This window comes from Pleurodeles waltl, chromosome 11 (assembly GCF_031143425.1).
Source record: "Pleurodeles waltl isolate 20211129_DDA chromosome 11, aPleWal1.hap1.20221129, whole genome shotgun sequence".
NCBI lineage: Eukaryota > Metazoa > Chordata > Amphibia > Caudata > Salamandridae > Pleurodeles > Pleurodeles waltl.
This window is the reverse complement of record NC_090450.1, coordinates 417,551,956-417,579,813: the sequence shown is the minus strand read 5'-3', so window position 1 is coordinate 417,579,813 and position 27,858 is coordinate 417,551,956. Positions and strand designations below refer to the sequence as shown.

The 27,858-nt window shown below is 47.9% G+C and overlaps 1 protein-coding gene across 4 annotated transcripts in view; it reads left to right on the top strand.

The window, feature by feature from the left end:
• DGKD (diacylglycerol kinase delta) overlaps positions 1-25,024 on the top strand; it is a 1,336,482-nt gene extending 1,311,458 nt beyond the window's left edge. Inside the window, exons 28-29 of one of the 4 annotated variants that reach the window (XM_069213762.1) lie at positions 246-376; positions 23,545-25,024. In XM_069213762.1, the coding sequence (XP_069069863.1) occupies positions 246-376; positions 23,545-23,634 (221 nt within the window). In that variant the 3' untranslated portion in view covers positions 23,635-25,024. The remainder of the gene's footprint in view (positions 1-245; positions 377-23,544) is intronic. The other 3 variants (XM_069213763.1, XM_069213760.1, XM_069213761.1) reach the window with 3 other exon arrangements.
• The last annotated feature ends 2,834 nt before the right edge of the window (positions 25,025-27,858 follow it).

Sequence of the window (27,858 nt, the reverse complement as noted above, 5' to 3'; positions counted from 1 at the left end):
GTGGGTGAAAGTGTCCTTCTCCTATTCTCTCTCTCTCGCCTGAGGGTGTGGGAGTCATCTTTACTCTTCTCTGGTTTTGTGTTTGTTCCTGATCGCTCTCCTGTGGTATTTGGTTAACTCATCTCCCCACATTTTGGGATGGTTTCCAACTCTCTGCTGGGGTTACTGGTTCTATGAGTGTTGCACTTTCTCTCTGCTTTGGGAACCTGGTATTCAATGCACTCCTGCTTTTCCATCTCTGGCAGTTCACCTCTGGGGAACGGAGGAGGTGGCGGCATGGCTTGAGCGCCTCAGTTTGTGTGAGTACAAAGATATCTTCATCCGGAACGACATTCAGGGCTCAGAGCTCCTTCATCTCGAGCGAAGAGACCTCAAGGTACTTTCCAGTTTAATTTTTTAGTAGCTACTACAGTGTTTGCCTGACGGGCTGTACTTTCATGGCTTGCTCTTTATTAAGGTGTCTACTGTTTTCACTTATTTGTGCTCATTCCCTTTCTTTTGCTGAATTATTACCATGGCAAGTAATCTGGAAGGATACTCTTTTCACTTATTTGTGCTCATTCCCTTTCTTCCACTGAATGATAACCATGGCAAGGGATCTGGAAGGATAGGAAAGAGTCAGATCTATAAACCAGGCAAATATGATGAACAGACACTTGTTGAAAGAGAATGTATTTGGCTCCTCATACTTCTTCCTTCAAGTACCTGTAATGTTCCTTACCAGAAATTGACAATCAGCCCTTGGCCATCTGCCTACTCATTGGAGCATGTCTGATATTGATTCAAACACTTGAATTTGTTGTTGAAAGAAGCAGTACTGAAGGATATTCTGATAAATTCTGTGATCTCATAATGTGGAGGATAGGGTCAGGGCACACTAGAAGGGAACTGTCATGCTACATCACCAAGGGAGAAAGGGAATATAAGTGAATATCTTTCTATATCCCTACCAAATCATATGCTAACATACAACATATCATTTCATGTTGCACAAGTTGCATGTCTGCAAGGTGTGAGTCTGGCTGATTCTTGTCTATTGTTATTCATGTTCAAGGTTTGCCATTTGCTTGTTGTTGTATCTGATTATGGTAAAACCTGCCTGTTCTTGTGTTTGAACTTCGTGCTGCGCCTTTCTGTATTTGGCTTGGCAGTGTGCTGCTTGTCTATGCCTCTATGATGTTGAGGCTGCCTTTGTTATCAAACTGTTGTCTGTGTTCTTGTAATTTGTATGTATTCAATACTGTGTTGCTTGCTCATGTGTGTATGTCTCTTTGTAAGTTCAATTTGTGACTACATGTTTAATAAAAATCCTTTTTATGTTACCTTCTTTAATTCCTGTTCATGTTATGCACAGTGCCTTTTGAGTGCTTTGTTGTCTATTGTTCGATCCTTAGTGGTTCCAGAGTGGTCTGTATTAATCCTAATTACTTTAGCACTTTCTGAATTCTTCCTTAATCTTTAGTAATTTTTCTACTTATGGGAGATAATCTGGCATGTATTAAAGGAAAAGGTTGAGGCAGGTCTGCTTGCTGCAATTGTTTGGTTCGGGTTTGTGATTGACTGACTATGTTTGCTTCCAATCATTCTCTTACTCCTGCAGTTTCCTTACTTGAACCCCTTCTCAGGCAACAGACTGGAGATAGAATTATTTTTCAGCATTACTACGTCAACGATACCAGGTGCCATTGATCTCCACTAGAAGTGATGTCAGAAGTGAATGTGAGGTTCTACAGGAGCTGGTTGCATTAGTACCTTTATTTGTGCAGCATTCATCTTTTCTGGGTATTTGAGGAAAGCACTGAATAAGCACTAAAAGAAGACCAAATTGTGGATGAACAACTCTGGAGAGTGGAAACACTGTGGAAGACTTAAAAAAACATATTTTTCTCTTGGGCTTCAACCACGTGGTCACAAGTGGGGTGGTGTTAGGATTGGGAACCCCCATCAAGTCTTGAAGGGATGGAAAACACTCCTTTTAGATCTTGCCCCTTGTGCAACCACAAGATGGAGCAAAAGGACAAGCACAAGTTATACAATTTGTGTATGCCAAAGGGCCATCAGATTGAAGGGTGACAACTGTGTGTGGAGTTTATTCCCAAGCCCTTAAGGTAAGAGAAAAACAAAGTTGGGCAAATTACACCATGGCATTGTCACTACACTCTGAACAGTCCCTTAAGGGCTTTCAATTCTCCAGCGATGAAGAAGTCGAAGACTCAGAGGTTGCCCACGGCAGATCTGAGGTTGTACATCAAAGATTTCAAAATCATAGTGCCACTGGGGGATGACACACACAAGAAGGTAAACAGGGTTAAAAACGCTGCAAAACACACAGGTTTGAAGTGAAAGTAAAAGATAAGGAACCCAAAGGTTCAAAACAAAGGACACCACTGAGGGGAACATGTTCTCAGTTGTGACTGAATGATGGACCAAGAGCCGAAGGGAGGGGAGAGCCAACAGGTGATTTAGGAAAAATGGTGATTGAAATCTGAAAGAAAAGGCACAGGCTTGAAGCCATAAGGGGGCAGCTCTGCAGAGAAAAAATAATTTCAAAGAATTCCTTAAGGAATTCTTAATCCTACAAAAAATAACTAGGGAAACAGAGCAGGAACAAAAGCAGCAAGAATTTGAATGCCCTCTAACACCGGTTGCCCAAGCGGAGGAACAAGGCATCAGTCTGGGTCAGTAGTTTTTTCTTGAGCAGTATCCTGTGCGTCATTAGGTGGTGTTGATTGTCTTTGCGTCGCTCTGCAGCAGCGTCCGCACCAGATATGATGTTGTAGGTCCTATATAGGTGCCACCCTGGCACACCGACGTCAGTTCTTTTCTTTCTGCACCAGCTGATCCAAAAAAAAAGGGCTACCCCTCAGCCATTTTTTGACTGTTCATTTTTTACTTTTGTCAAAGTTTTTTGAGTTGTTTTATTCCTGAAGCGTTGAAGGATGTCTTAGAGGAAGACCGGCTTCAAGCCCTGCAGTTCCTGTCATTGGGCAATGTCTTTGACGGATCTGCACCTTGTGTGCCTTTGATGCCTGGTACCCGACCACGACCCGAAGTTGTGCTCCGAATGTCAGGCCATGCATCCAGAGGCTTTCAGAGAGCAGTCCCTGAAGCTGATGGCAGCCAGCTGCTCGACTCCACACAAGTCGAGGTTCCGGTTGAGAGGAAGGTCCCGGGAGCAGTCGTAGAGTCCTCCAGCGTCATTGCAGTCCAACTCCAAGTCCTCAGGACGATCAGGTAAGTCGGGGCATAAGAAGAAGTAAACGAAGACAAAACGTTCTTTGACTTCACCTTGTCCTTCGGCAGACGAGGGAGTGGGATCGTCGTCACTCTAGGTCTCCATGTGCAGAGCCTGTGTCTGGGCTGGGTGGCCACGCCACACGAAGTTTCCGGGATCCAGAGCGACCCTTGCCCAACTTAAAGAATTCTATGAGGCCATGCGCCTCATTTGTCGGCAGTCCAACACTGCTGGCACACCTTTGGGCCTTGATAAATAAGAAGGGGCCTCCTAGGGTTCCGCGCCAGGTGGCATAGGCCTTGGCTCCAAGGGGCACCCAGGGATCCATTCTTGGATCTGGACTGGTGTCGGTCATACCACCTAGATTTTACCCTGTGCTGGAGCTCCTGGCACTACCCATGACCCCGGGCAGCGCTATTCCCATTCCTCATTGCCGACTCTGACACAGAGCCAGATGGGCGTCATAGGGGCCTTCTCTTCTATGACAGATCCTAAAACTTTTTCCTATGGGCTAGGTTACAGTGAGGACTGAGAAGGGTCGCTAGAACTTTTTAAATACCAGCTCCAAGAATCTGTGGTCTGGATACCTCCCCAGATACTTGCATGCGCTCTCCTTCTATGTTGGCTGTGGAGGAAGGTGCTTCATATTCTCTGGTGGTGCAACGAGCAACTGAGGTCCTGAACCTTGAGTTGCGTTCGGTGGCAGTCAGGACTAACCTCCTGACAGAGGTGCTTAAGTCTTGAGCTTCATGTTCCGAAACCCTGCACCCTTTCAGTGAATACCTTGCAGATGTCTTACTAACTAACTGGTCCAAACCCAGCACAGGGGCTACTGTTAACAGGCCAATTGCCTGCCATCACCCTGTTCCAGGTAACCCAAGTTTCCGTATGCAACACCCTACCCCTGAGAGCTTAGTCATCCAAGCCTCTACCTCCTGTTACATATTTCCTTCCGCACCCCTGGGTAGGGAATACAAGAGGCTGGACACACTTGGGGAAGAAGATGTTTTCTTCTGCCAACCTGGCATTGCAGTCCTTGAACACCACGTGCCTTTTGGGCCATTATTCCCATACTCTGTGGGATATTGTTGCACAAGTGCTGCCACAGGTGCCAGAGGAAGTCCGAAGAGTACTTTCCCAGCAGTTGCTGATGGCAAAGATGCAACAAAGATTACGATCTGATGTGGACTAGATGCAACAGACTCACTGGGCAGAGCTGTGTCATCAACAGTGGCCCTAAGGTGCCCAGACTGATTGAGGACTTCTGGCTTTTTCAGGGGATGTCCAAGCCAACCTTATGGACATGTCCTTTGATGGCACACGTCTCTTCGGAGAAAAAGCAGACTTGGCGCTCCAGCACTTTAATGATTCTTGTGTTTCATCCAGGTCCTTGGGCCCTTATCTCCCTCAGTCTGCTTTATGCCCCTTTTGTGGTCACGGAAGGAGTGCCCAACCACATTTGTTCCCATCCAGCTACTCTGTACTGCAACACATGCTGCCAAGCCTCTGCATGGCTAAGGGTGCAGGATCCACCGTCCTCGTGGATAGGGTAGCCAGCATTCCGGCCAGTCTACCCCCTTCTCTCTGCAGCTGCCTCAAAACCTTCCAAGTCTGACTCTTCCTCACCAGGGACCAGTCGGAGGCAGTATGCGCCATCAGCTGCTCCGCTGACAGTCCATCTAGTCAGACAGGTGGGTTCTGCAGACAGTCCGAAGGGGCTTCTCCCTCCCCTTTGAGACAACCCCTTCAACCATGTTACCATCCTACGATCGAATGACTGAGGATCACTTGCCACTCGGAGTGGAAGTTATGGCTCCCTTTGCCATATATTCCTGCTACTTTCTGATACCCAAAAATGACAAGGGCCTCTGCCCTATCATAGACCTTGGGTCCCTCTGTCTCTTTCTCAGGAAGGAGAAGTTCAAGATGCTCACTCTGTGTAGAAAGCTGGCCTATTTTGTAGTGGGTACCTTGGGTACTTAATCCTTACACCAGGTCCACTTATCCCTTATTGGTGAAATGTAGTAGTGTTCTACCAGCTTAGGTTGATAGAGGTAGCTGTAGCAGAGCAGCTCAGGCTGAACTAGGAGACATGCAAAACTCCTGCAATACCACTTCTAGTTACACAGTACATATACACAAGTAAAGACATTACTCAGTGTTACCAAAAGTAAAGGTAGTTTATTTGGATGACACAAGGCCAAAAATATCTTAGAGGCAATACTCCTTCTGGAGGTAAGTCTACACAATATATACACTAGACACCAAAATAAGGTAAGTAATTAGACATAGGATAGTGTAAACAATAGGAAATGCTATAGAATGCAATTGGAGAAAATAGGTCTAGGGGCAACACAAACCATATACTAAGAAAGTGGAATGCAAATCACGAATACCCCCCTAGACAAGTGTAGAGTGTACAGAATCGCTGGGAAAGTAAGAATACAGCAAAAGTACATAAAATACCCCACCCCGGAGCCCAGGAAAGTAGGAGTAAAGTATTGCAAGTTTCCTTAGGACACACTACAAGTCGTGATTAGAGTTATTGCAAGAACCAAGCAAGACTGCAGACAACAAATTGTGGATTCCTGGACCTGAAGACCTGCAAAAGAAGGAGACCAAGTCCAGAAGTCGAAAGAAGTTCCAGGAAGGACAGGAGAATCTGCCAACCCAGAAGAGGGTGCAAAAGGAGAGTCCCCAGTTGGATGAAGGCTGCGAAAATGCACCCAAGGAAGATGTCAGCAGGTTCCGGCGTGATGCACTGGATGTCGCACTGAGAGAAGTTGGGTGCAGGTGAGTTTTGGTGTTGGATTCCTCCAACAAGCCTTGGTTCCAGCAAAGTTGCGTTTTGCTTCAAAGTGGAGCTATCTGGACCCAGGAGGGACCTGGGGGCCTTAACTCTGTGTAAGGAGGAAGATGGGTCTCTCAGCACTTTAGGGAGCCCTCAGAACACCAGATAGCACCCACGGGAGTCCCAGGACACGGGGACAAAGGAGGTGCAAAATGCGGTTGGTTCAGCACTACAAAGGAGGGTCCCACGCGGCCGGAGGTCAGTTCAGCGAGTTGACCGCCGCAGGATAGAGTGCTGGGGACCTGGGCCAGGCTGTGCCCGAAGGAATTTTGCAAATAGTGCACAGAGGCCTCAGGAGGTGAAGAAGACGCAGTGCACAGGGTTACTATCGTTCTCGGGGAAGGCAAGGTCTTAACTCCTCCAAATTGGGACAGCAGGACCTCAGGACAGTCTGTGTTGATGGGTTTCACCCTCTGTGTTCCAAGGAGCACGTACAACGCCAGGAGAGGAGTCCAAGAGAACGGGTTGTCAACTTAGAAGATGCCTTCTTGAGCAGGGGAGTGACTCTGTCACTCCCCTGGAGATTTCTTCGGTCCTTCTGGTGCAGGGTGAAGACAGGGAGTCCCCAGAGTGTGCACACCGTGGAAACTGTTGCAGTTGCTGTCTGGAGTTGAAGTTGCAGAGGAAAAGAAGCCCTTCTGGATACTTTGATGCTGTTACAGCGGGTTCCTGGAGCAGTCTGCGGTTGATCCGAGGTCAGAGGATGGAGTAGTAGTTGCAGAGGATTTCTGCTGGAAACCTGCAAGTAGAATCTGAAGAGAACCCACAGGAGGGACCCTAAATAGCCCTGAGAGGGGAATTGGCTACCTTATCAAGTATGGACCTATCAGGAGGGGTCTCTGATGTCACCTGCTTGCACTGGCCACTCAGAGGCCTCCACAGGGTCCCCACACCTTGGAAAACAAGATGGCCGAGGTCTGGGACACACTGGAGGAGCTCTGGGTACCACCCCTGGAGTGATGATGGACAAGGGAGTGGTCACTCCCCTTTCCTTTGTCCAGTTTCACGCCAGAGCAGGGACTGGGGGTCCCTAAACTGGTGTAGACTGGCTTATGCAAGGAGGGCTCCATCTGTGCCCTTCAAAGCATGTCTAGAGGCTGGGGAGGCTGCCCCTCCAGGGAGGGCCTGTAACACCTATTACCAAAGGGAGAGGGTGTAACACCCTGCTCCTAAAGGTGCTCCTAAAGGAAATGCCCAATTCTTCCTTCCTGGGACTGAGCTGCGCAGACCCCAGGAGGGCAGAGCCCTGTCTGTGATGTGGAAGCAGCTGCATTGCAAGCCTCAGAGAGCCATGGTGGAGCCCCCAGGATGCATTGAATTGGCTCCCCAATACCAGATTTGGAATGGGGGGACAATTTAATGATCTTAGACACCTTACATGGCCATATTCGGAGTTACCATTGTGAAGCTACATATAGGTATTGACCTATATCTAGTGCACGCGTGTAATGGCGTCCCTGCACTAACAAAGTCCCGGAAATAGGCCCTGAACTATGTGGGGGCACCTTTGCTATTGCAAGGGTGCCCTCACACTTAGTAACTTTGCACCTAGCCTTCATTAAATGAAGGTTAGGCATATAGGTGACTTATTAGTTACTTAAGTGCTGTGAAAATGGCTGTGAAATAGTGTGTGCACTATTTCATGCAGGCTGCAATGGCAGGCCTGTGGAAGGGTTTGCCTGAGCTCCTTATGGGTGGCAAAAGAAATGCTGCAGCCGATAAGGATCTACTATAACCCCAATTCTCTGGGTACCTAGGTACCATATACTAGGGACTTATAGGGGGGGGTCCAATGTGCCAATTGAAATTAGTAAATGAAGTCTCTAGCCTTTAGTGACAAATTGAAAAGCTGAGAGAGCATAAGCACTGAGGTTCTGGTTAGCAGAGCCTCAGTGACAGTCAAGCACTACTGACAACACACACATTAGGCCTCAAACTATGAGCACTGGGGTCCTGGCTGGCTGGATCCCAGTGAGACAGCAAAACACACTGGCATATAGGGTTTTCACTACAAGCACTGGGGCCCTGGCTAGCAGAATCCCAGTGACACAGTAAAAATACACTGCAATAAACTCTCAAACAGGCCAAAAGTGGGGGTAACCATGCTAGAAAGAGGCAACTTTCTCACACTCTGGCTAAAGTTTTTTCTGCCCTGGAGCTAGGAGATTTCGGGTTCCGCGCCAGCGGCTTCGGCCCCGGCCACCGAGGTCGCCTCCGGACCGACGCCGGTTGCACCTTTGAGACCTTCCCCGGCGGGGTCGATTATCGACGCTCCTGACGACGGTAGTGCCCACTATGACGTCGGCCCAATTCTTATCCCCGATGACTCTGAGTTGGTGCGTCGTCGGCCGACGCCGCCATTGGCTTTGGTGGGGCCTATTCGTCCGGGGTCTGATTCAGACCCTTTTTCCTATGGGTAAGAATACGGGGAGGAATTGGAGGGGTCCCTGGACCCTTATGAATACCAGGATGACCCTGCTATGGACTGGGCACAGGATTTGGGTGAAGCCAGTGGTCTGGATACTTCTCCTGACTCTGGCATGCTGTTTCCTCCTACCGTTCGGCCTTGAGCTACCTACTGTGGAAGTCAGGTCTAATCTCCTGACAGAGGTGCTTCAGCCTGGGGCTTCTATATTAGAACCCCTTCTACCATTCAATGAGGCCCTCACTGATGTCCTTTTGGGTACATGGTCCAAACCCAACACAGGGGCTCCTGTGAACAGGACTATTGCTCGCCGCCATTGGCCTGCACCAAACGACCCAAAATTCCTGTCGCGAGACCCCACACCTGGGAGTCTTGTTATCCAGGCTTCCTCTTCTTCAGGCGCGTTCCCTTCCGCACCCCCAGATAGGGAATCCAAAAGGCTGGAACAATTTGGCAAGAAGTTGTTTTCTTTCTCCAGCCTCGCACTGCAGTCTGTGAACACTGCATGTCTTTTGAACTGTTTTACCCACTCCCTGTGGGATACGGTTGCGCATGTCCTGCTGCAGAAACCGAAGGAGGCCCGTGCTATTGTCTCCCAAGCATTGAAAGATGGGAGAGACGCGGCAAAGTTCACTATCCATTGTGGGCTGGATACGACCGACTCTCTGGGCAGATCTGTTGCAACAACAGTGGTCTTATGGCACCACGCCTGGTTACGCACTTCTGGCTTCTCTGGGATGTCCAACAATCACTCATGGACATGCCCTTTGATGGCACCCGTCTGTTCAGAGACAAAGCAGACTCGGCCTTGGATAGATTCAAGGATTCCCAGGCAACGGCTCGGTCCCTTGGTCTTTCCTCCGCCACTCACCCACCACAGTCCGCTTTTCATCCCTTTGGTGGACACAGAAGGGGGGCCCTGTTGCGTCCTCTACCCAGCCACCATGCCACGCACGCTGGCCAGCCTATGCATGGCCGAAGACGCGGAATCCCACGTGGGCGTGGGACAGGGAACCAGAGGTCTGTCCAGTCCACCTCTGCCCCTGCTGCAGCCTCCAAACCCTCCTAGTCCGTCCCCTCACTCCCACCCAGTTGGTGGCAGGATCCGCCGTCACCTGCCCCACTGGGAACATATCACCACAGACGGGTGGGTTTTGCAGATCATTCAGAAGGGCTAATCCCTCCCTTTCGAATCTGCACCACCACACATGCCACCATCCTTCCATCATCTTCAGGAGGATCATTTCGTGCTTCTCTGCCAGGAAGTCATGGCTCTCTTGGCCAAGGGAGCTATAGAAAGGGTCCCTGTGCCAGAAGTAGGTCGTGGTTATTATTCCTGCTACTTTCTGATACCAAAGAAGGACAAGAGCTTATGTCCTATCCTAGACCTTGGGGACCGGAACTACTTCCTCAAGAAGGAGAAATTCAAAATGCTCACTCTGGCTCAAGTTCTGTCTGTCTTAGACCCAGGAGACTGGATGGTAGCGTTGGACTTGCAGGACGCTTATTTCCACATCCCCATCCTGCCTGCCCACAGACATTACCTACGATTCGTGGTAGGTCACAAGCACTTTCAGTTTACCTTGCTCCCTTTCGGCCTTACCAGCACGCCTCGGGTGTTCACGAAAGTGATGGCGGTGGTTGCAGCTCATCTGTGCAGGTTAGCGGTCTCAGTCATCCCCTACCTTGACGACTGGCTGTTGAAGGCACCTTGCCCCAGACAGTCGTCTCCCACCTTCAGACTACGGCGAACAAGCTGGGGTTCACTATAAACGTGCCGAAGTCACACCTGACTCCCTCTCCGACGCTCCCTTTCATTGGAGCTGTTCTGGATACAGTGCAGTTTCGGACTTATCCTCCTGACAAGCGAGTCCAAGACATTCAGGCTATGATTCTGATCTTTCTGCCTCAGTCTTGGGTTTCGGTGAGACTGACTGTGAGGCTCTTGGGCCTCATGGCCTCCTGCATCCTGCTAGTAACACATGCCAGATGGCATATGCGGGCTCTGCAGTGGGACCTGAAGTTCCAGTGGGCGCAGCATCAGGGAAATCTCTCCGACATAGTCCAGATCTCGGAGGGGACTGCGAAAGACCTGCAGTGGTGGCTTTCGAATCCAAATTGGGTCAACGGCAGATCCCTCTCCCTTCTCCAACCAGATCTCTCTATAGTGACAGATGCGTCACTTCTGGGTTGGAGGAGCCATATGGGAGGGGCAGAGATCAGAGGACTCTTGTAAGGAAATGCCTCCTTGGCATGGTTACCCCCTAAAGTTTTGCCTTTGCTGATGCTAAGTTTTGATTGAAAGTCTGCTGGGACCCTGCTAACCAGGCCCCAGCACCAGTGTTCTTTCCCTAAACTGTACCTTTGCTTCCACAATTGGCACAGCCCTGGCACTCAAATAAGTCCCTTGTAACTGGTACCCCTGGAACCAAGGGCCCTGATGCCAGGGAAGGTCTCCAAGAGCTGCAGCATGTCTTATGCCACCCTGGGGATCCCTCACTCAGCACATGCACACTGCCTCACAGCTTGTGTGTGCTGGTGGGGAGAAAAGGACTAAGTCGACATGGCACTCCCCTCAGAGTGCCATGCCAACCTCACACTGCCTGTGGCATAGGTAAGTCACCCCTCTAGCAGGCCTTACAGCCCTAAGGCAGGGTGCACTATACCACAGGTGAGGGCATATGTGCAAGAGTACTATGCCCCTACAGTGTCTAAGCAAAACCTTAGACATTGTAAGTGCAGGGTAGCCATAAGAGTATATGGTCTGGGGGTTTGTCATACACGAACTCCACAGTTCCATAATGGCTACACTGGAATCTGGGAAGTTTGGTATCAAACTTCTCAGCACAATAAATGCACTGATGCCAGTGTGCAATTTATTGTAACACACACCCAGAGGGCATCTTAGAGACGCCCCCTGAATACCAAACCGACTTCTAGTGTAGGCTGACCAGTTTCTGCTAGCCTGTCACGCACCAGACGTGTTGCTGGCCACATGGGGAGAGTGCCTTTGTTACTCTGTGGCCAGGAACAAAGCCTGTACTGGGTCGAGGTGCTTCTCACCTCCCCCTGCAGGAAATGTAACACCTGGCGGTGAGCCTCAAAGGCTCACCCCTTTTGTTACAGCACCAGAAGGCATCCCAGCTAGTGGAAATGCCCGCCCCTCCGGCCACTGCCCCCACTGTTGGCGGCAAAGCTGGAGGAGATAATGAGAAAAACAAGGAGGAGTCACCCACCAGTCAGGACAGCCCCTAAGGTGCCCTGCGCTGAGGTGACCCCTGCCTTTAGAAACTCCTCCATCTTAGTTCTGGAGGATTCCCCCAATAGGATTAGGGATGTGCCCCCTCCCCTCAGGGAGGAGGCACAAAGAGGGTGTAGCCACCCTCCAGGACAGTAGCCATTGGCTACTGCCCTCCCAGACCTAAACACACCCCCTAAATTCAGTATTTAGGGGCACCCCAGAACCTAGGAAACCAGATTCCTGCAACCTGAGGAAACAAGAATGACTGCTGACCTACAAGCCTGCAGAGAAGACGGAAGATGACAACTGCTTTGGCCCCAGCCCTACCAGCTTGTCTCCGACTTCGAAAACCTGCAACCAGCAACGCATCCGACAAGGACCAGCGACCTCTGTAGCCTCAGAGGACTGCCCTGGACTGAAGGACCAAGAAACTCCACTGAGCAGCAGCTCTGCTCAACAACAGCAACGTCTTTGCAACAAAGAAGCAACTTTCAAAGACTTCATGTTTCCCCCCGGAAGCATGAGACTTCACACTCTGCACCCGACGCCCCCAGCTCGAGATCCAGAGAACAAACACCACAGGAAGGACTCCCCGGCGACTGCGAGCCCATAAGTAGCCTGAGACAACCCCCCCTGAACCCCCACAGTGACGCCTGCAGAGAGAAACCAGAGGCTACCCCTAACCGCGACTGCCTGTAACAAGGGACCGGACGCCTGGAACCAGCACTGCATCCGCAGCCCCCAGGACCTGAAGGAACTGAACCTCAGCGCAGAAGTGACCCCCAGGCGACCCTCTGCCTAGCCCAGGTGGTGGCTGTCCCGAGAAGCCCCCCCCTGTGCCTGCCTGCTCCGTTAGAGTGACCCCTGGGTCCCGCCATTAATTCCTATCTGAAACCCGACGCCTGCTTTGCACACTGCACCCGGCTGCCCCTGTGCCGCTGAGGGTGTGTTTTGTGTGCCTACTTGTGTCCACCCCCAATGCTCTACAAAAAAAAACCTGGTATGCCCCCCGAGGACACAGGTACTTACCTGCTGGAAGACTAGAACTAGAGCACCCCTGATCTCCATAGGCGCCTATGTGTTTTGGGCACCTCTTTGACCTCTGCACCTGACCGACCCTGAGCTGCTGGTGTGGTAACTTTGGGGTTGACTTGTAAGTGTCTTACTTACCTCACAATCTAACCTTTACTTACCTCCCCCAGGAACTGTTGATTTCTGCAGTGTCCACTTCTAAAATAGCTTGTTTCAATTTTAACAAAGACTGTAGGTGATATTGCTTTTATTCAAAGTTCCTAACTTACCTGTGTGGAGTACCGTGCATTTTATGTATTTACTTCAAATCTTGAACCTGTGGTTCTTAAAATAAACTAAAATATATATATTTTTCTATATAAAAACCTATTGGCCTGGAGTAAGTCTTTGAGTATGTGTTCCTCAATTTTTGCCTGTGTGTGTACAGCAAATGCTTAACACTACCCTCTGAAAAGCCTACTGCTCGACCACACTACCACAAAACAGAGCATTAGAATGATCTAATTTTGCCACTATCTTACCTCTAAGGGGAACCCTTGGACTCTGTGCACACTATTTCTTACTTTGAAATAGTGTATAGAGAGCCAACTTCCTACAAGTGGTAAAGTCGTAAAGGAGGCCGGAGTTCCACTTGAGACGAAAAGCATCTCCGAGCGAGTGCTGCCTTGGAAACTCCAATGTGCAAAAGAGCTGACATTGTGCGTTCTCTGCAGAGGGAAACAGTTCTAACCAAGGCACTCCCCACTGCTGAAAGAGACCTTGCGCCACCATTTGTGATGCATCAACGGCTGAGTTAGTCTGCTCTGGTATTCGGAGAACCGGCCAAATATTGAACCACCAGGGTGATGTCCTGATGCGTCAGCCATGTCCAAAGGTGTAGTGCCTCTTGACAAAAGGTCCAGGACCCTCCTCTGCCATGTTTGTTGTAGAACCACATGATGGTAACGTTCATAGTGAACGCCAACGTGTTCAGGAGGTTCACGTAGTCTAAAGATGGGAGACGACTTACTGGGGTGAATCCGCCTTCAATAGCCAATGGTCAAGGTAGGGGAAGACTGAAACCCCCAACCTGCACAGATGAGCTGCAACCACCGCCATCACTTTCGTGAACACCCGAGGGGCGCTGGTAAGGCCAAAGGGGAGCACGGTAAATTGAAAGTGCTACCATGAACCGTAGGTAACGACTGTAGGCAGGCAGGATGGGAATATGTCAATAAGCGTCCTGCAACTCCAACTCTACCATCCAGTCTTCTCGGTCCAAGGCAGGGTAAGCATTTTGAATGACTCCTTCTTGAGGAAGAGATTGAGGTCATGAAGGTCTAGGATAAGACGTAAGCCCTTGTCTTTTTTTTGGGCACCAGAAAGTAGTGGCAATAACAACCACAATCTACTTCTGGCGCAGGGACCCTCTCTATGGCTCCCTTGGCCAAGAGAGTGGCGACTTCCTGGCAGAGAAGTGCCAAATGATCCTCTGGTAAACGGCTGAATGATGGTGGTATGGCTGGTGGGACAGATTCGAAGGGGAGGGAGTAGCCCCTTCAAACGATCTTCAAAACCCACCTGTCTGTAGTGATGGATTCCCAGGGGGCAGGTGATTGTCGAATCCTGCAGCCAATTGGACCAGAGTGAGGGGACGGACTAGGAGGGTTTGGAGGCTGCAGCAGGGGCAGGGATGGATTGGGCAGACCTGTGGGTCCCTGTCTCACATCCACGTGGGATTCCGCATCCCTGGCCACACAGCGGCTGAACAGCATGGGTGGCACGGTGGCTATGAAAGGGACGCAAACAGGAAGCCCCTTCCGTGGACATGAAAGGGGCGAAGGCGGACTATTGAGAATGAGGGGCAGTGGGAAGGCCGAAGACCAGAGCTGTACCCCGGGAGTCCTTGAACTTCTCCAGCGCTGAGTCCTCCTTGTCTTCAAAGAGACGGTAACCATCAAAGGGCATGTCCATAAGAGTCTGTTGCACATCCCCTGAGAAACCAGATGTACGGAATCAGGCGTGGTGCCTCAAGGCCACTGTTGTTGCAACCGATCTATCTAGAGAGTCGGTCGTGTCCAGCCCACATCTGATAGTGAACTTTGCCGCGTCTCTCCCATCGGTGACAGCTTGGGAGACAATAGCATGGGTCTCCTCCGCTATCTGCGGCAGAACTTGTGCAACCGTAACCCTCAGAGAGAGAGTATAATAACCCAAAAGGCATGCAGTGTTCACTGACCGCAGCGCAAGACTCGAGGAAGAAAACATCTTCTTCCCAAATTGTTCCAGCCTTTTTGATTCCATATCTAGAGGTGTGGAAGGGAATGCACCTGAGGATGAGGATGCCTCTGTGACAAGGCTCTCAGGCATAGGGTGTGGAGACAGGAATTTAGGGTTGTTCGGGGCGGGCCGATGGCGGCATGCAATAGTCCTGTTAACAGGAGCCCCTGTGTTGGGTCTGGACCAAGTACCCAAAAGAACATCAGTGAGGGCTTCATTGAATGGAAGAAGAGGCTCAGATGTGGAAGCCCCTGATTGAAGCACCTTCGTCAAGAGATTGGACCTGACCTGAACAGTAGGCAGCTCAAGGCCGAGGACCACAGCCGTCCTACTGACCACCATGGATAAAGTTGCTCACTCTGCCGTATCCACGGTAAGAGGGGACAGCTTGCCAGGTTCTGGAGAGGTATCCAGACCACTGGCCTCACCCAACTCCTCTGCCCAGTCTAAGTTAGGGTCATCCTGGTATTCATAAAGGACAGGAACCCCTCCAATCCTTCCCCGAATATGAACCCATAAGAATAAGGGTCAGAATTCAATCTGGGGTGAATAGGCCTCATCGAAGAAGGAGTGGCATCGGCCGACGACGGTCAGATTCCGAGTCGCCGGGGATCAGGATTAGGTTGGTTGTGGGCACCACCGACGTCGGGAGCATCAACAATCGAACCGGCCCCGGGGAAGGTCTCAATGGTACGACCGGTGCCTGTGCACATCCGGAGGAGACTTCGGTGGCTAGAGCCGCCAGTGCGGAACCTGAAGGCCCGCCAACCGAACCCCTTGGACCCGAAGGTGCCGTAGTGGGGTTGGACTGCCCAAAAATGAGGTGCATGGCCTCATAAAATTCCTTTAATTAGGCAGGGGTCGCCGCGGAAACTCAGGGAGGCGTGGAGCAGACCCAAAAGCAGGTTCTGAAGACGGAGTCCTCGAGCGTCTACACTCCTCCCACGTTGCATCAGCCAAGCAACGGGGTGAAGTCGAAGGATGACAGGATTTCTTCGACTTCTTACATTGGTCCAAAGACTTCGAAGAAGACTTGTGTTGGTAGCTCCACGACTGGTCTTGACACCTTCCTCTTGAGCGAGACTGGGACCTATGCGGAGTTGAGCACCGGGCCTCCATAAGCTTGAGTGACCGCTCCCTCAAGGCTTTCGGGTGCATGGCCTGGCACTTGGTGGAAGACTTCGGGTCATGGTCGCGCTCCAGGCACCACAAAGAGACTCAATGCAGATCCGTCATCAGCATCATGCAGTGACAGGCCTCACATAGATTGAAGCCGGTCTTCGGGGACATCCCTCGACGCACCAAAAACCTCACAAAATTGTCGACAAAAGAGTCGAAGTCGGTCAAAAATTTACCAAGGGTAGCTCTCTCCGGATCAGCGCGTGGCGCGGAAAGAAAAGAACTGACGTCACTTCGCCGAGGCGGTGTCTATGTACTACTCCCGATGACATCGCGCTGACTACGACACCCGCGGAGTCGACCGATGCCACCTACCGACATGCAAGGGTATTGCTCAAAGAAAAATCTCTGGTTCCAGTCTGACACCTGGGGGGAAATTCTAAGGTAAGGAATCTACAACTAGAAGTCTCTATCAGATGTGCGAGAAACAGAGGAAATCTTTCCATGCTCACGGAACACAAATACAAATAACACAACATGCCCTGTCCCAGGGAGCACATCATTTTGAGAGAGTGCATGAGGCAGGAATCCGACCCCCTGAAGCTCAAGACTGGCCTCCAGTTGACTGTGTACAAGGAGAACCCCAACAACTTACACCAGTAGACTGCAAAATAACAGGTTTTCTACAAAAGTGGATGAAAATCACCTTGACAAAAAGTACTAAATTTAAAACAATATGGACAAAAGGTAGTACATTTAAAACAATATGGATACTGCATTGAATTGGAGCATAGACCACTAAAACTAAGGAAAAGGTTTTAGAAAGGAAGAGAACTCCTACAGCAATAAGTAGAGGAACTGCTACAAAAGCAGGCCACAGAGGAAGCCTGTCATGTAGAATTCATCAAGGAAACATACTCATTATATTTTCTGGTCCCAAAATAAGACCAAAAACTGAGGCTAATCATAGATCTTAAACTGCTCAACAAATACATGAACACCCACAAGTTCAAAATGACCACACTGCAGGAAGTAATACCTATACTAAAAAAAAAGAGGATTACATAGCAACCAAGACCAAGTTTAATATGGCTTGCAAAGTTTAATGTTGAGTCTGGTGGATTAGTGGACTAATGTGTCCACTGTAGGGGCCTGTGTTCGACCTCATGGTCATACGTTCCAACTCCGGCGGGTCAACTCAGCCTTTCAAACTTCTGAGGTTGATAAAATGAGTACCATTGAATTGGGTAAAAATAAACATCTGTTATTCAGCGCCTTGATTCCCTCAGGATATACGTGCGCTTTACAAATACACATTATGTTATATGTTAATTAAGAACAAACACAGGAAGTAAGTCTAGGTTTGTGGGTTTTCCTAAGCGGAACTTTCAACACCAAAAAGTGGAGGGCCATTCCAATACAAAAGACAATCAGTACACTAACCGAGCAAGCTTGCTTCTACTAGAAGTGACAGTCTCTGACAGTAAAACAAATGTGCTTTATGGCCTCTCATATACCACTGATCACATTGTCCTGGTTTCATGAGAGAGGAATTCAGGAATGCCCCTCAATCCCTTCCTTAGAAGAGGTATGCGTTTTCTCAAATAGGGATAAGAAGCTCATCAAAGGCAAAAAACAGAATCTGAAGATGGCAACTATGTACAGGGGCTTTGATGTGCATCTGACTTCATGGGGAAGGGGTAGACTTTGGAAGGGAGGACTTCCTGAACCCAACTACTAGCTAGCAGAATAAGGCACAGCATATGAATCCTGAAAAGTGTTCAAACTTAAAAATAATTCCTACAAGTCAGTAACTATTTCATTCTGTGCTCCGATAGACGCAGACTCCGGAGCTGCTAAGTATCCTCTGTCTGATTTTTTTCTTGTATAATTTTTCTCTTGTTTTTAACTAGATTGTCTCATAGATCTTTGTGCTTCAAGCCATCCAGATCGTGTCTAACAGATGTAGGCTCCATCTGTGTCTTATGGCTCGGTAAATCACTGGATACCTGACCATGTGATCCTTGTGTTCTTATGAAGCCAAAAGGGGGTCTGAGAAAGGGATGCAGGATTCATTTTGACCTTTTCAAGGGGGAAATTCCGATTGCCTTTGGTTGATCAGCATTCGGTTATTTGGATTAAAAACTCACAAGAGTGCCCCAGCAACATCTTTCCTGACTTTCTTGAACCGTTTACATCATGTGTATTCCTAGTGCCACAGGCACAACTGTAAATGTGGCTACTGCAGTTGTCTCTGCATCAGCAAGTGAATTAGGGCCATATGTACAAACACATTTTCCCATTGACACAGAATGGGAAAAACCCTTTGCTACATCTGGCCCTTAGTGCCATGGTCAGTTGGGGCACTTAATGTGGCTTAATGCTAGCACATTGCATTCAGTAGAGGTCAGTTCCTTCCAGTCTCTTAAAAGGTTATTCTTTCATACCTCCATGACGCATTTGGCAGATAATACATTCATCTTTTGAGGTGTAGTGGGCCTAATTGGGAGACCTGATGTTCAACATTCTATGGTCACTATAAGAATGGATTTGTTACATACATTTTTCAGATGAGAGGATGTTCAAATTAGCCATATATATCTGGCTTTCTCACTCAGCTAAAAGGAAAATAGATTGCTAACAGACTAAATCTAAGGTATGTTTTTACTGAAACAAAAAGGGCATTGTGCACAACTAATGTGAGCAGGTGTGGACTTAAACCAAATACAAGTAGTTTAGTCTGTCAGCAGCAGATTCAGTGGAGGAAGGAGAGCACAACAGCAGACCTCCTCGGTAGGTTGTTGTGCACCAATCAGAAATGTAAACTCTCCTACAGAAAATGGCGAACCAGATATTCCTGAACTTGGGAAACCAGAGATCGATATCTTTGCAAGAAGTACAAACAGAAAATGTAACCTGTATTGCTCAACCAAATTCCCACACAAGGAACACATGAATTCCATGGAGCTAACATTTTTACTGAAGTGGTAGATCTCTTTTCATGTGGTCCCAGTAATTCAATTGCCTGCTTTTATTCCTCGACTTGCGCTTTCCAAGTACAAGGAGGTGTTACATAGGCTATGTGCAAGTAGGGCACTTACCAGTACATTCAAAAGAGACATCCTTTGTCATAGGTTTTGAAAGAAAAGTGCCAGGGAATAAACAATGACTAAATGCATTTTTTGACAGTGTGACATTTTTATGAGCTGGTTGTCAAATCCCTTCCAGAAGGGCTTTGGATTTACTCTACTGAGGGTGTTGAATGAATGGTCTTTGCTGCAGTGTCCTAATTCAAAAGATTTCTCAGTACAGTACCATGCCCCTCTAAATTTATTTACTGAACCCTATTGATTAAATGTGGGCAAAAGGGAGGATGATCAATTTGACAAGGTAGTACTATAGTCCTTTCTGCTGTAGCTTCCGGTGTGCATATTGTTAGATCTCTCCCTTTAGGGATAATTTTTCCGAAGATTAATGTTTTATTTAACCTTCGATATTCTTCATTTTGATGAAAGATTCTGCTCCTGCAGATTCTTTATTTTCCTCCTGCCTGCACTCTCACGGTTTTAATATGATTCTTTTCTGTGTTTATTTCTATCTGATAGAGACTTCTAGTTGCCTTACCTTAGAATTTCCCCCAAGCGTCAGACTGGATCCGGAGATTTTTCTTCGAGCAATACCCTTGCTCGTTGGTAGTAGGCGTCGGTCGACTCCACAGGCGCCGTTGGCGTCGTAGTCGCTGTGATGACGTCTGGAGTAGTATGTAGACTGCGCTTTGACGCAGTGATGTCAGTTGTTTTCTTTCTGCGCCACCCGCTGATCCGGAGAGAGCTACCCTGGTCTTTTTTTTGACCAGTTTCCCAGTCTCGCTCTAGAGGAAAGTATGGAGACCGTTAGCAGAGCCACCACCACTCGTCTTCCTCAAAATTTTCGGGTACAGGTAAGAAAAAGTAGTAGTTGAAGCGGTCTCATTGCACTTCGACTTCGCCTAGTTGCTGGGCTGATGCGATGCGGGAGGAGTGTCAACGCTCAAGGCCTCTGTCCTCGAAGCCTGCTTCTGGGTCTGCTCCATCCTTCCCTGAGTTTCTGGGAGCCAGAGTGACCCCCGCCCTGTGTAAGAAATTCTATGAGGCCATCCACCTTATCTTTGGGCGGACGGACCCCGATACTGCGCCTTTGGGCCCAAGGGGTTCAGTTTACCGTGCTCCCTTTCGGCCTTACCAGCGCCCCTTGTGTGTTCACGAAAGGGATGGCGGTGGTTGCAGCTCATCTGCGCAGGTTAGGGGTCTCAGTCTTCCCCTACCTCGACGACTGGCTGTTGAAGGTGGACTCACTCCTGAAAGTCGTCTCCCACCTTCAGACTACGGCAAGCCTCCTCCACACTCTGGGGTTCACTATAAACGTGCGGAAGTCACACCTGACTCCCTCTCAGATGTTCTCCCGAAAAGCAAATCCAAGATATTCAGGCTATACTTCTGATCTTTCCGCCTCTGTCTCGGGTTTCGGTGAGAATGACTCTGAGGCTGCTGGGCCTCATGGCCTCCTGCATCCTGCTAGTGACACAGGCCAGATGGCGTATGCGGGCCATGCAGTGGGACTCGAAGTTTCAGTGGGCACAGCGTCAGGGGAATCTCTCCGACATGGTCCAGATCTTGGAGGGGACTACGAAAGACCTGAAGTGGTGGCTTTCCAATCTGCATTGGGTCCACAACAGATCCCTCTCCTTTCCCAAGCCAGATCTATCTATAGTGACAGATGGGTCGCTTGTGGGTTGGGCGGCCACTTGGGAGAGGCGGAGATCAGAGGCCTCTGGTCTCCAGCAGAGCCTGGGCTCTATTTCAATCTTCTGGAGCTCTGTGCGATCAGGCTTGCGTTAAACGCATTTCTTCCCTCGCTCGAAGGGAAGGTAGTGCAGATGTTCACGGACAATACTACTGCCATGTAGTACTGCATCAAACGGTGGATTAGGGTCCTGGACCCTTTGTCAGGAAACACTACGTCTCTGGACATGGCTGGAACATCAGGGCATTACCCTGGTGGTTCAACATCTGGCGGGTTCTCTCAACGCCAGAGTGGACAAACTCAGCTGTCGATGCACAGCCGATTACGAGTTGTGCAAGGTCTCTTTCGGCAGTGGGGAGAGCCTTGGTTAGATCTGTTCGCCTCCGCAGTGAACGCGCAATGTTAGCTGTATCGCTTGTTGGATACAGCTGACATTCACTCAGAGACGCTTTGCGTCTCGAGTGGAACTCCGGCCTCCTTTATGCCTATACCACTTCTGTCCAGAGTTCTCAAGAGGATCAGGAACGACCAGGCCCAACTCATCGTGGTGGCTCCGGACTGGGCACGGAGAGCATGGTATCCAGAGCTTATTGAGTACGGCCATCAATCTTCCACTCAGACTGCCTCTTTGGGAGGATCTTCTGTCGCAGCAGCAGGGGACGGTTATCCACCCGAACCGGTCCAAACTCCGCCTTCATGCGTGGAGATTAAGAGGCGCCAGTTGATGACTTTTGATCTTCCACCCGAAGTCTGTGATGTTATCTTGGCAGCCAGGCGTTCCTCCACCGAAACGGTATACACCTGTCGTTGGCATACATTTGTGGCATGGTGCACCAACAAATCTGTTAATCCTCTCTCTGCCCCTCTATCTGAGGTTCTTCTGTTCATTCTTTCTTTGGCCCAGAAGGGCTCTGCTTTGGGCACCCTTAAAGGGTATTCATCTGCCATTTTGGCCTTTCTTAGATTACCTGATCAGCCCTCACTCTTTAAATCTCCTATTGTGAGTAGATTCCTAAAAGGTCTCACCCGTTTATTTCCTCCTACTCCATTTATCATGCCTCAGTGGGACCTCAGTCTTGTCCTTACTTATTTAATGTGTACTCCCTTTGAGCCGATGCACAATTGTCCCTTACGGCTCCTCACCTTCAAAACTGATTTTCTTGTTGCCATCACTTCTGCTGGCAGGGTGAGTGAGCTTCAGGCCCGTCCAAACCTCCATACTTGTTTGTGCACCATGACAAAGTGGTGTTGCGCACTTAGGATTCCTTCCTTCCAAAGGTGTTTATGCCTTTTCATGTAGGTCAGTCCATCACCCTGCCTACGTTTTACTCACCCCCACATCCTTCCCATGAGGAGGGGAGACTCCACCGTCTGGACCCAAAAATAGCGTTGGCCTTCTATCTTAATCGTACTAAAGATTTTCGGGTGGACGATCAACTCTATGTATGTGGGTGCGAAGAAATGGAAGGCAGTGCAAAAACGTACCATCTCTCGATGGGTACTTCTTTGCATCAAGATGTGCTACACTTTGGCCAAGAAGCAATCCCCTGAGGGCTTTAGTGCTCATTCCACCAGAGCGACTGCTGCTTCCACTGCGTTAGCATGCGTAGTTCCTGGCCTGGATATCTGCCAGGCAGCTATGTGGGCGTCCCTGCACACGTTTGCTAAACACTACTGCCTGGACAGTCAGGTCCGTTGGGACGGCTACTTTGGTCGTTCGGTCTTGCAGGACTTTCTACTATGATCTTGGTTTGACACCCACCACTGAGGATGGCATTGCTTAGGTATCTATTCTAAGGTAAGGAATCTGCAACTAGAAGTTTTTATCAGATGTACAAGTTACTTATCTGTGGTAACGAAATATATGGTGGAGACATATTCTAGTTGAAGATTCCTTCCCGACCCACCCATCCTCCCCGCTTGCGAACTGATTTCTAGGGACAGAGATTCCCACTTCAGGTCCTTAGCTCTGGTGCACCAATCTCAGTGTTCTTAGCGGCTCTGCGCTTTGGCGTGGAAAGTCGTTAAAAAAAACTGACATCACTGCGTTGAGGTGGCGTCTGTGTACTACTCCTGGCGTCATCACGGCGACTACAACGCCAACGACGCCTGCTGAGTCGACTGATGCCACCTACTGGCACGCAAGGGTATTGCTCGAAGAAAAAATCTCCGTATCCAGTCTGATGCCTGGGGGAAATTCTAAGGTAAGGAATCTGCAACTATAATATGTCTACCAGATATTTTGTTACCGAAGGTAAATAACTTGTACCTTGGCTCCCTCTGCTACACCACTAGACTGTAGGGGGGATGAAGATTAAACAAGCAGAACTGAATAAACAAACTCTTGAACTTCCTTTTATACTCTTTTAGCATCCCCTCTGAGGGAGTTTGTGGCTTCACAGTCAACTCTGTTCAGCCTCACCTGGCACTGGTGACTTGAACTTGCTGGAAAAAATGTGTGCATTCCATTCTTGCGCCTCGGAAAAAGGCCTAAGTTCTGGATGTGTAGGAACTGCATCATCCATCAGAAAGAACATTACTAAAGGTAAGTAGCATGTTAATCTTTTTCACCATATAATTGTTTTTCTGTTTCATTTTAGGACCTGGGTGTGACGAAAGTAGGTCACATGAAAAGAATTTTACACGGTGTCAAGGATCTGAACCGGAATCCTCCTGTCAGCGAGGCATAGCATCTGTTTTTACCTCTTGCCTCATCAGGTCCTCCCCTCAAACTCTGCAGTGACTCCCGTACAACATGCAGTAGTATACCAATGCAGTGATGGATTTCTGTGATGAGAGACACCCATATAGTCCACCCTTGGCGAGTTGACATCTTGTCTAACCATTTACCAGGAAAGATCTCTTGAACATATGAAGTGGTCCAAATTCATGCACCGGATCGTTTACCTGAATGGCCACTGCAAATAACTTCTGCTTAATGAGGGAATAAGTGCCTCAAGCAGCCAAATGCAACATGTGGACTCAGCTTCTGTTGGTTATCTTAGCTGGTGTTCGCCCAACAGCTATGAGGCTTTCATAATGAGTTTGTAACTGGTCACAACTGTTTCAAGAACTTCGCAGGAATTTTGTTACACCCCATGTGCTCTTAAGCACACGTTTCCATTATTCACCGAGTTCTCTTAATTAAGTTTCAAGGACATAAGTGGTTCTGCTTAACCAGTGAGTCTGCATATTGTAATGTGGAAACTGGTGTGTCTACACAGGTGCTGCATATATATTTTACACAAGTGGAAAGTTAATTCTGATTTTTTTTCAATGAAAGCATATTTTGTACAGCAATTATAACTGTAAAACTCCACATCTCGTCGCAAGAAAATAATAAGTAAATGATGAAGGGGTCACTCATTGTTAGAAATCAGGAAAGCAGGCTGTCGTAAAACAGGTGTTTAAAGAACAGTAAATCATTTCAGATGGATGCAAAGTCACTGGAACTGTAGAATAGCCGGGACATCACTTGGTACGGTTCCTCTCTTTCAAGTAATTATGGTGAGACAGAGTCATTCTGTCTTGGTGTTGTGGCCGACTAGATTTAGCCATCACAGTTTTACCCTTTTGTAGGAAGAGTAAGAATTAACTCAGTTATGTGTTTATCGGTCAATGAAGGTTCTTTCTTGTGTTAACTTGAACGTTAGTGTCTAACTCCTGTTCATCGTTTCCCTCCCTCAATTGAGCCGCTGTTCTGCTCCATCTCTTCTGGCTCGCACAGTGTGTTCTGAAGTCCACCCACGGGATTTTGTAACTTTAGGTTTTATTTTATCTGGATGTATTCTCTACATGTGCTGCAGATCAATAATTTTGTCATAAAATTGTAAAATATAAGAGCCTTAGAAATCGGAAGTGGTCAGAAATATTGAGGAAGCATTGAGCAGCCTCCGTTGCTTTCCTTGCCAACCTCAGTAAACTAAGAAGTCTTTAACCTACAACACAATTCCTGTTTAAGAAAAAACTGCTCTGTCCGGTGTGGAATGTGAGATTGTCCATCTTCCATGTTTGAGAGTTCCAGTGGCAAGCAAAGGTAATATGTACAGCAGTGAAATAGTATTTAAAAACATGAACCATATTTATTTTGTGCTTTTTTGTGAACTGGCATGAAATTGACAATCTGTTCTTCTCTGAAAATGGAGAACTTTGCATCTAAATTGGTGTTAATGAGGGGAGATGAATTGTTTAACATGACTTACCAGAAGAGATGGGACATTGAATTACCCTGTGTGAGGCAGACAGTACTGGAAGACATGAGAAAGAAGAAAAGAATCTTTCAGAACTTACTGTGTATGTCGACAGTCCTACTAGAAAACGAGAGATGTGTTGTAATGTCACTTGATATTTGAGTCAGTCCCTATAATAGGTCTTTAATAGGTCACTTATGTCTCACGCCTTATCCAGCTTGATGAGCCCAGGATTATCCCTCCTTCCACTCACAAATACCCAGAATACCTGGAGTTTTACTTTTAGTAGAGGTAAATGTTCACACTCTTTGGCAGACAAGATTATAAAAGATGCTCGTCTTTTAGTGAAAAGTTGTTTTCAGGGTTTTTATAAATAGCTTGCAAACTATTTTAAAGAAGAAACCGATTTTTAAGCAAAATGTATTACAGTACAGCATATGATAGGACCCCAGTGTCTGGAAAACAAATAAGGTGAGACAAAGATGGCTTCTGGTGCAGTGTAGTCCTTTAAAGTGCACCATGATTCCATTTGATTTCACCTTGTGCATTTGCAGGCCTTTTTGGTATTTTGAAACGATGATCTATTCTACATTTTATTTGTTCATTAGTTTGTCAGGCACTAGGCTACAAAACAAACACATTAATGCAATAGTATTTCATTAAAAAGTAAATGGTTGCATACGGACAAGTCAAACAAGGTTACACAATCAATGCAAGAAACTCTAAGATGGGCATGTTGTAGGTCTTACTCCACCTCAGTTTTATACTATTGTGGCATTCTTCTCATCAGTTAGTGACCAGTCTAAGTTTAATCACTGAAATTGACCATTTCCCATCTACGACCTAAAGTGCATTTAAAAAGAGTTAACGTTAAATCTAAAAAAAACTCTCACTGTGGAATAAGGAATTTTAAATACTTCTCAGAAGCATACTCTTTCAAACACCAATATATGCTGCATATAGGGCGCAGAGCACATTTGCCAGTATATTTTCACGGACACTGTAATCATTGCATGTTTAACAAGCACAATTGTGTGCTTTTGTTTACCTGTAACACATTTCATCCAAATAATTTTAGACACTTTATGAATCTGTTCTATTCTAAATGCATTTATAGAGTGCATAGTTACCCGTGGGCATCCTAGCACTGGCAACGTAACACAGTAACCATCCACTGTGTTCAGGGGAAGATCAGTTGTCAAGTAGCCATGAATTTAATAGTTTAAGGAACCTGATTTTATTGTTGGTGAGTCTCAGATAGAAGGGGAGGGAGTTTCATAGTTTAGCTACATTGTAGCTGAAAGACCGCCCACAACTTCTCGCTGCCTAATGAGCATTGAAGGACCGGAGAGCTCTATTTAGTACAGGGGGGTGGGGGGGACCAGTGGTCTGAGAATCGGTGGGTCTTTCAGATGGAGTACCCTATGAGCAATATGTGAGGCTTTGAATTTGACCCTCTGCTCAACAGGTAGACAGTGGAGGGTGGCTAGAGCCCGTCAGACACAATTGGGTTTGAGGACATTAAGGAGGGCTTGGGCTGATGCGTTCTTCACTGCTTGCAGGTTTTTGAGCACAGCTTTTGTTTCACCTAAATATAACAAGTCCCCGTAGTCCAAGTGGGAGAGAATTAATGCTTGGACCAAAAGCCTCCTAGAGAGGAGGGGGAATAGATGTAATATTTTGTGAAGCATTCTAAGGATGCCGTAGCAGCAGGAGGAGAGTTAGGTGGCTTGGACTTCCATGCCTAATGATTCGTCCAGCCATACCCTCAGCCTCTTAATAACCTCCTTGTGGGTGGAGGCCATGCCCTAGCAATGTGGCCAGCCTAGCTTCAGATAGGGATTTAAATTGTTGCCTAGTAACATGAGCTTCTTTTTTTCTCCATTAAGTTTGAGGCAGGAATTTGCCACCCAGCTTGCTACTCTCTCTAGGCAAGATCCTAATGTGGGTGGCAGGGGATCCCATCCCTGGGTCAAAGACAACACCAGTTGGGTGTCATCGCCATACAATACCAATGATAAGTCAAATGGCAAGATAATGTCAGATAAAATACGCATACATGTGAAAGAGAATCAGACTCGCGTAAGCCCTGTGGTACTCTACTCTGCAATGGAAATGTGTCTGAGGAACGCAATAATTCAAAGACTTGGAAAGTCCTGTCCTGGAAGGATATGAGCCATTTTAGTACTGGTCCCCCAAAGCCTGCACTGTTGGTTCTATTAAGGAGGATATCAAGGTTCACTGTGTCAAATGCTTTGCTGAGGTCAAGAAATATGATGGGTGCTGTACCATTATGATACATCAGCATTTTTGCTTTCTCTACCACCACCAAGAGGCCAGTTTCTGTGCTATGTTTCGGGCGAATGTCCATCTCGGTAGGCTGTAGTACAAGGTTTATTTCTAAAACAAAAATCAGAGAGGTGCTGATTAATATGATTTTCTACACCTTTGGTCAGACTGGGCAGGAGTGAGATTGGTATGTAGTTGCCTGAGCAAAGGTGGTCCAGATTGGATTTTTTTAAGAGACTTTAACCATGGCATGCTTCTGTGTGTGAGGTACTATGCCTTTTGTCAGGGATAGGATGGCAAATGCAAAAAGAATAGATAATGGACGGAATGCTTAACAATGTCAAACATTCACCCCCAGTCACAGATTTGTGCCTAAATCCATCAGTTTTATTTTGCCCCACCATTCCAGTTTGGACCCAGCCATATGCAAATGAG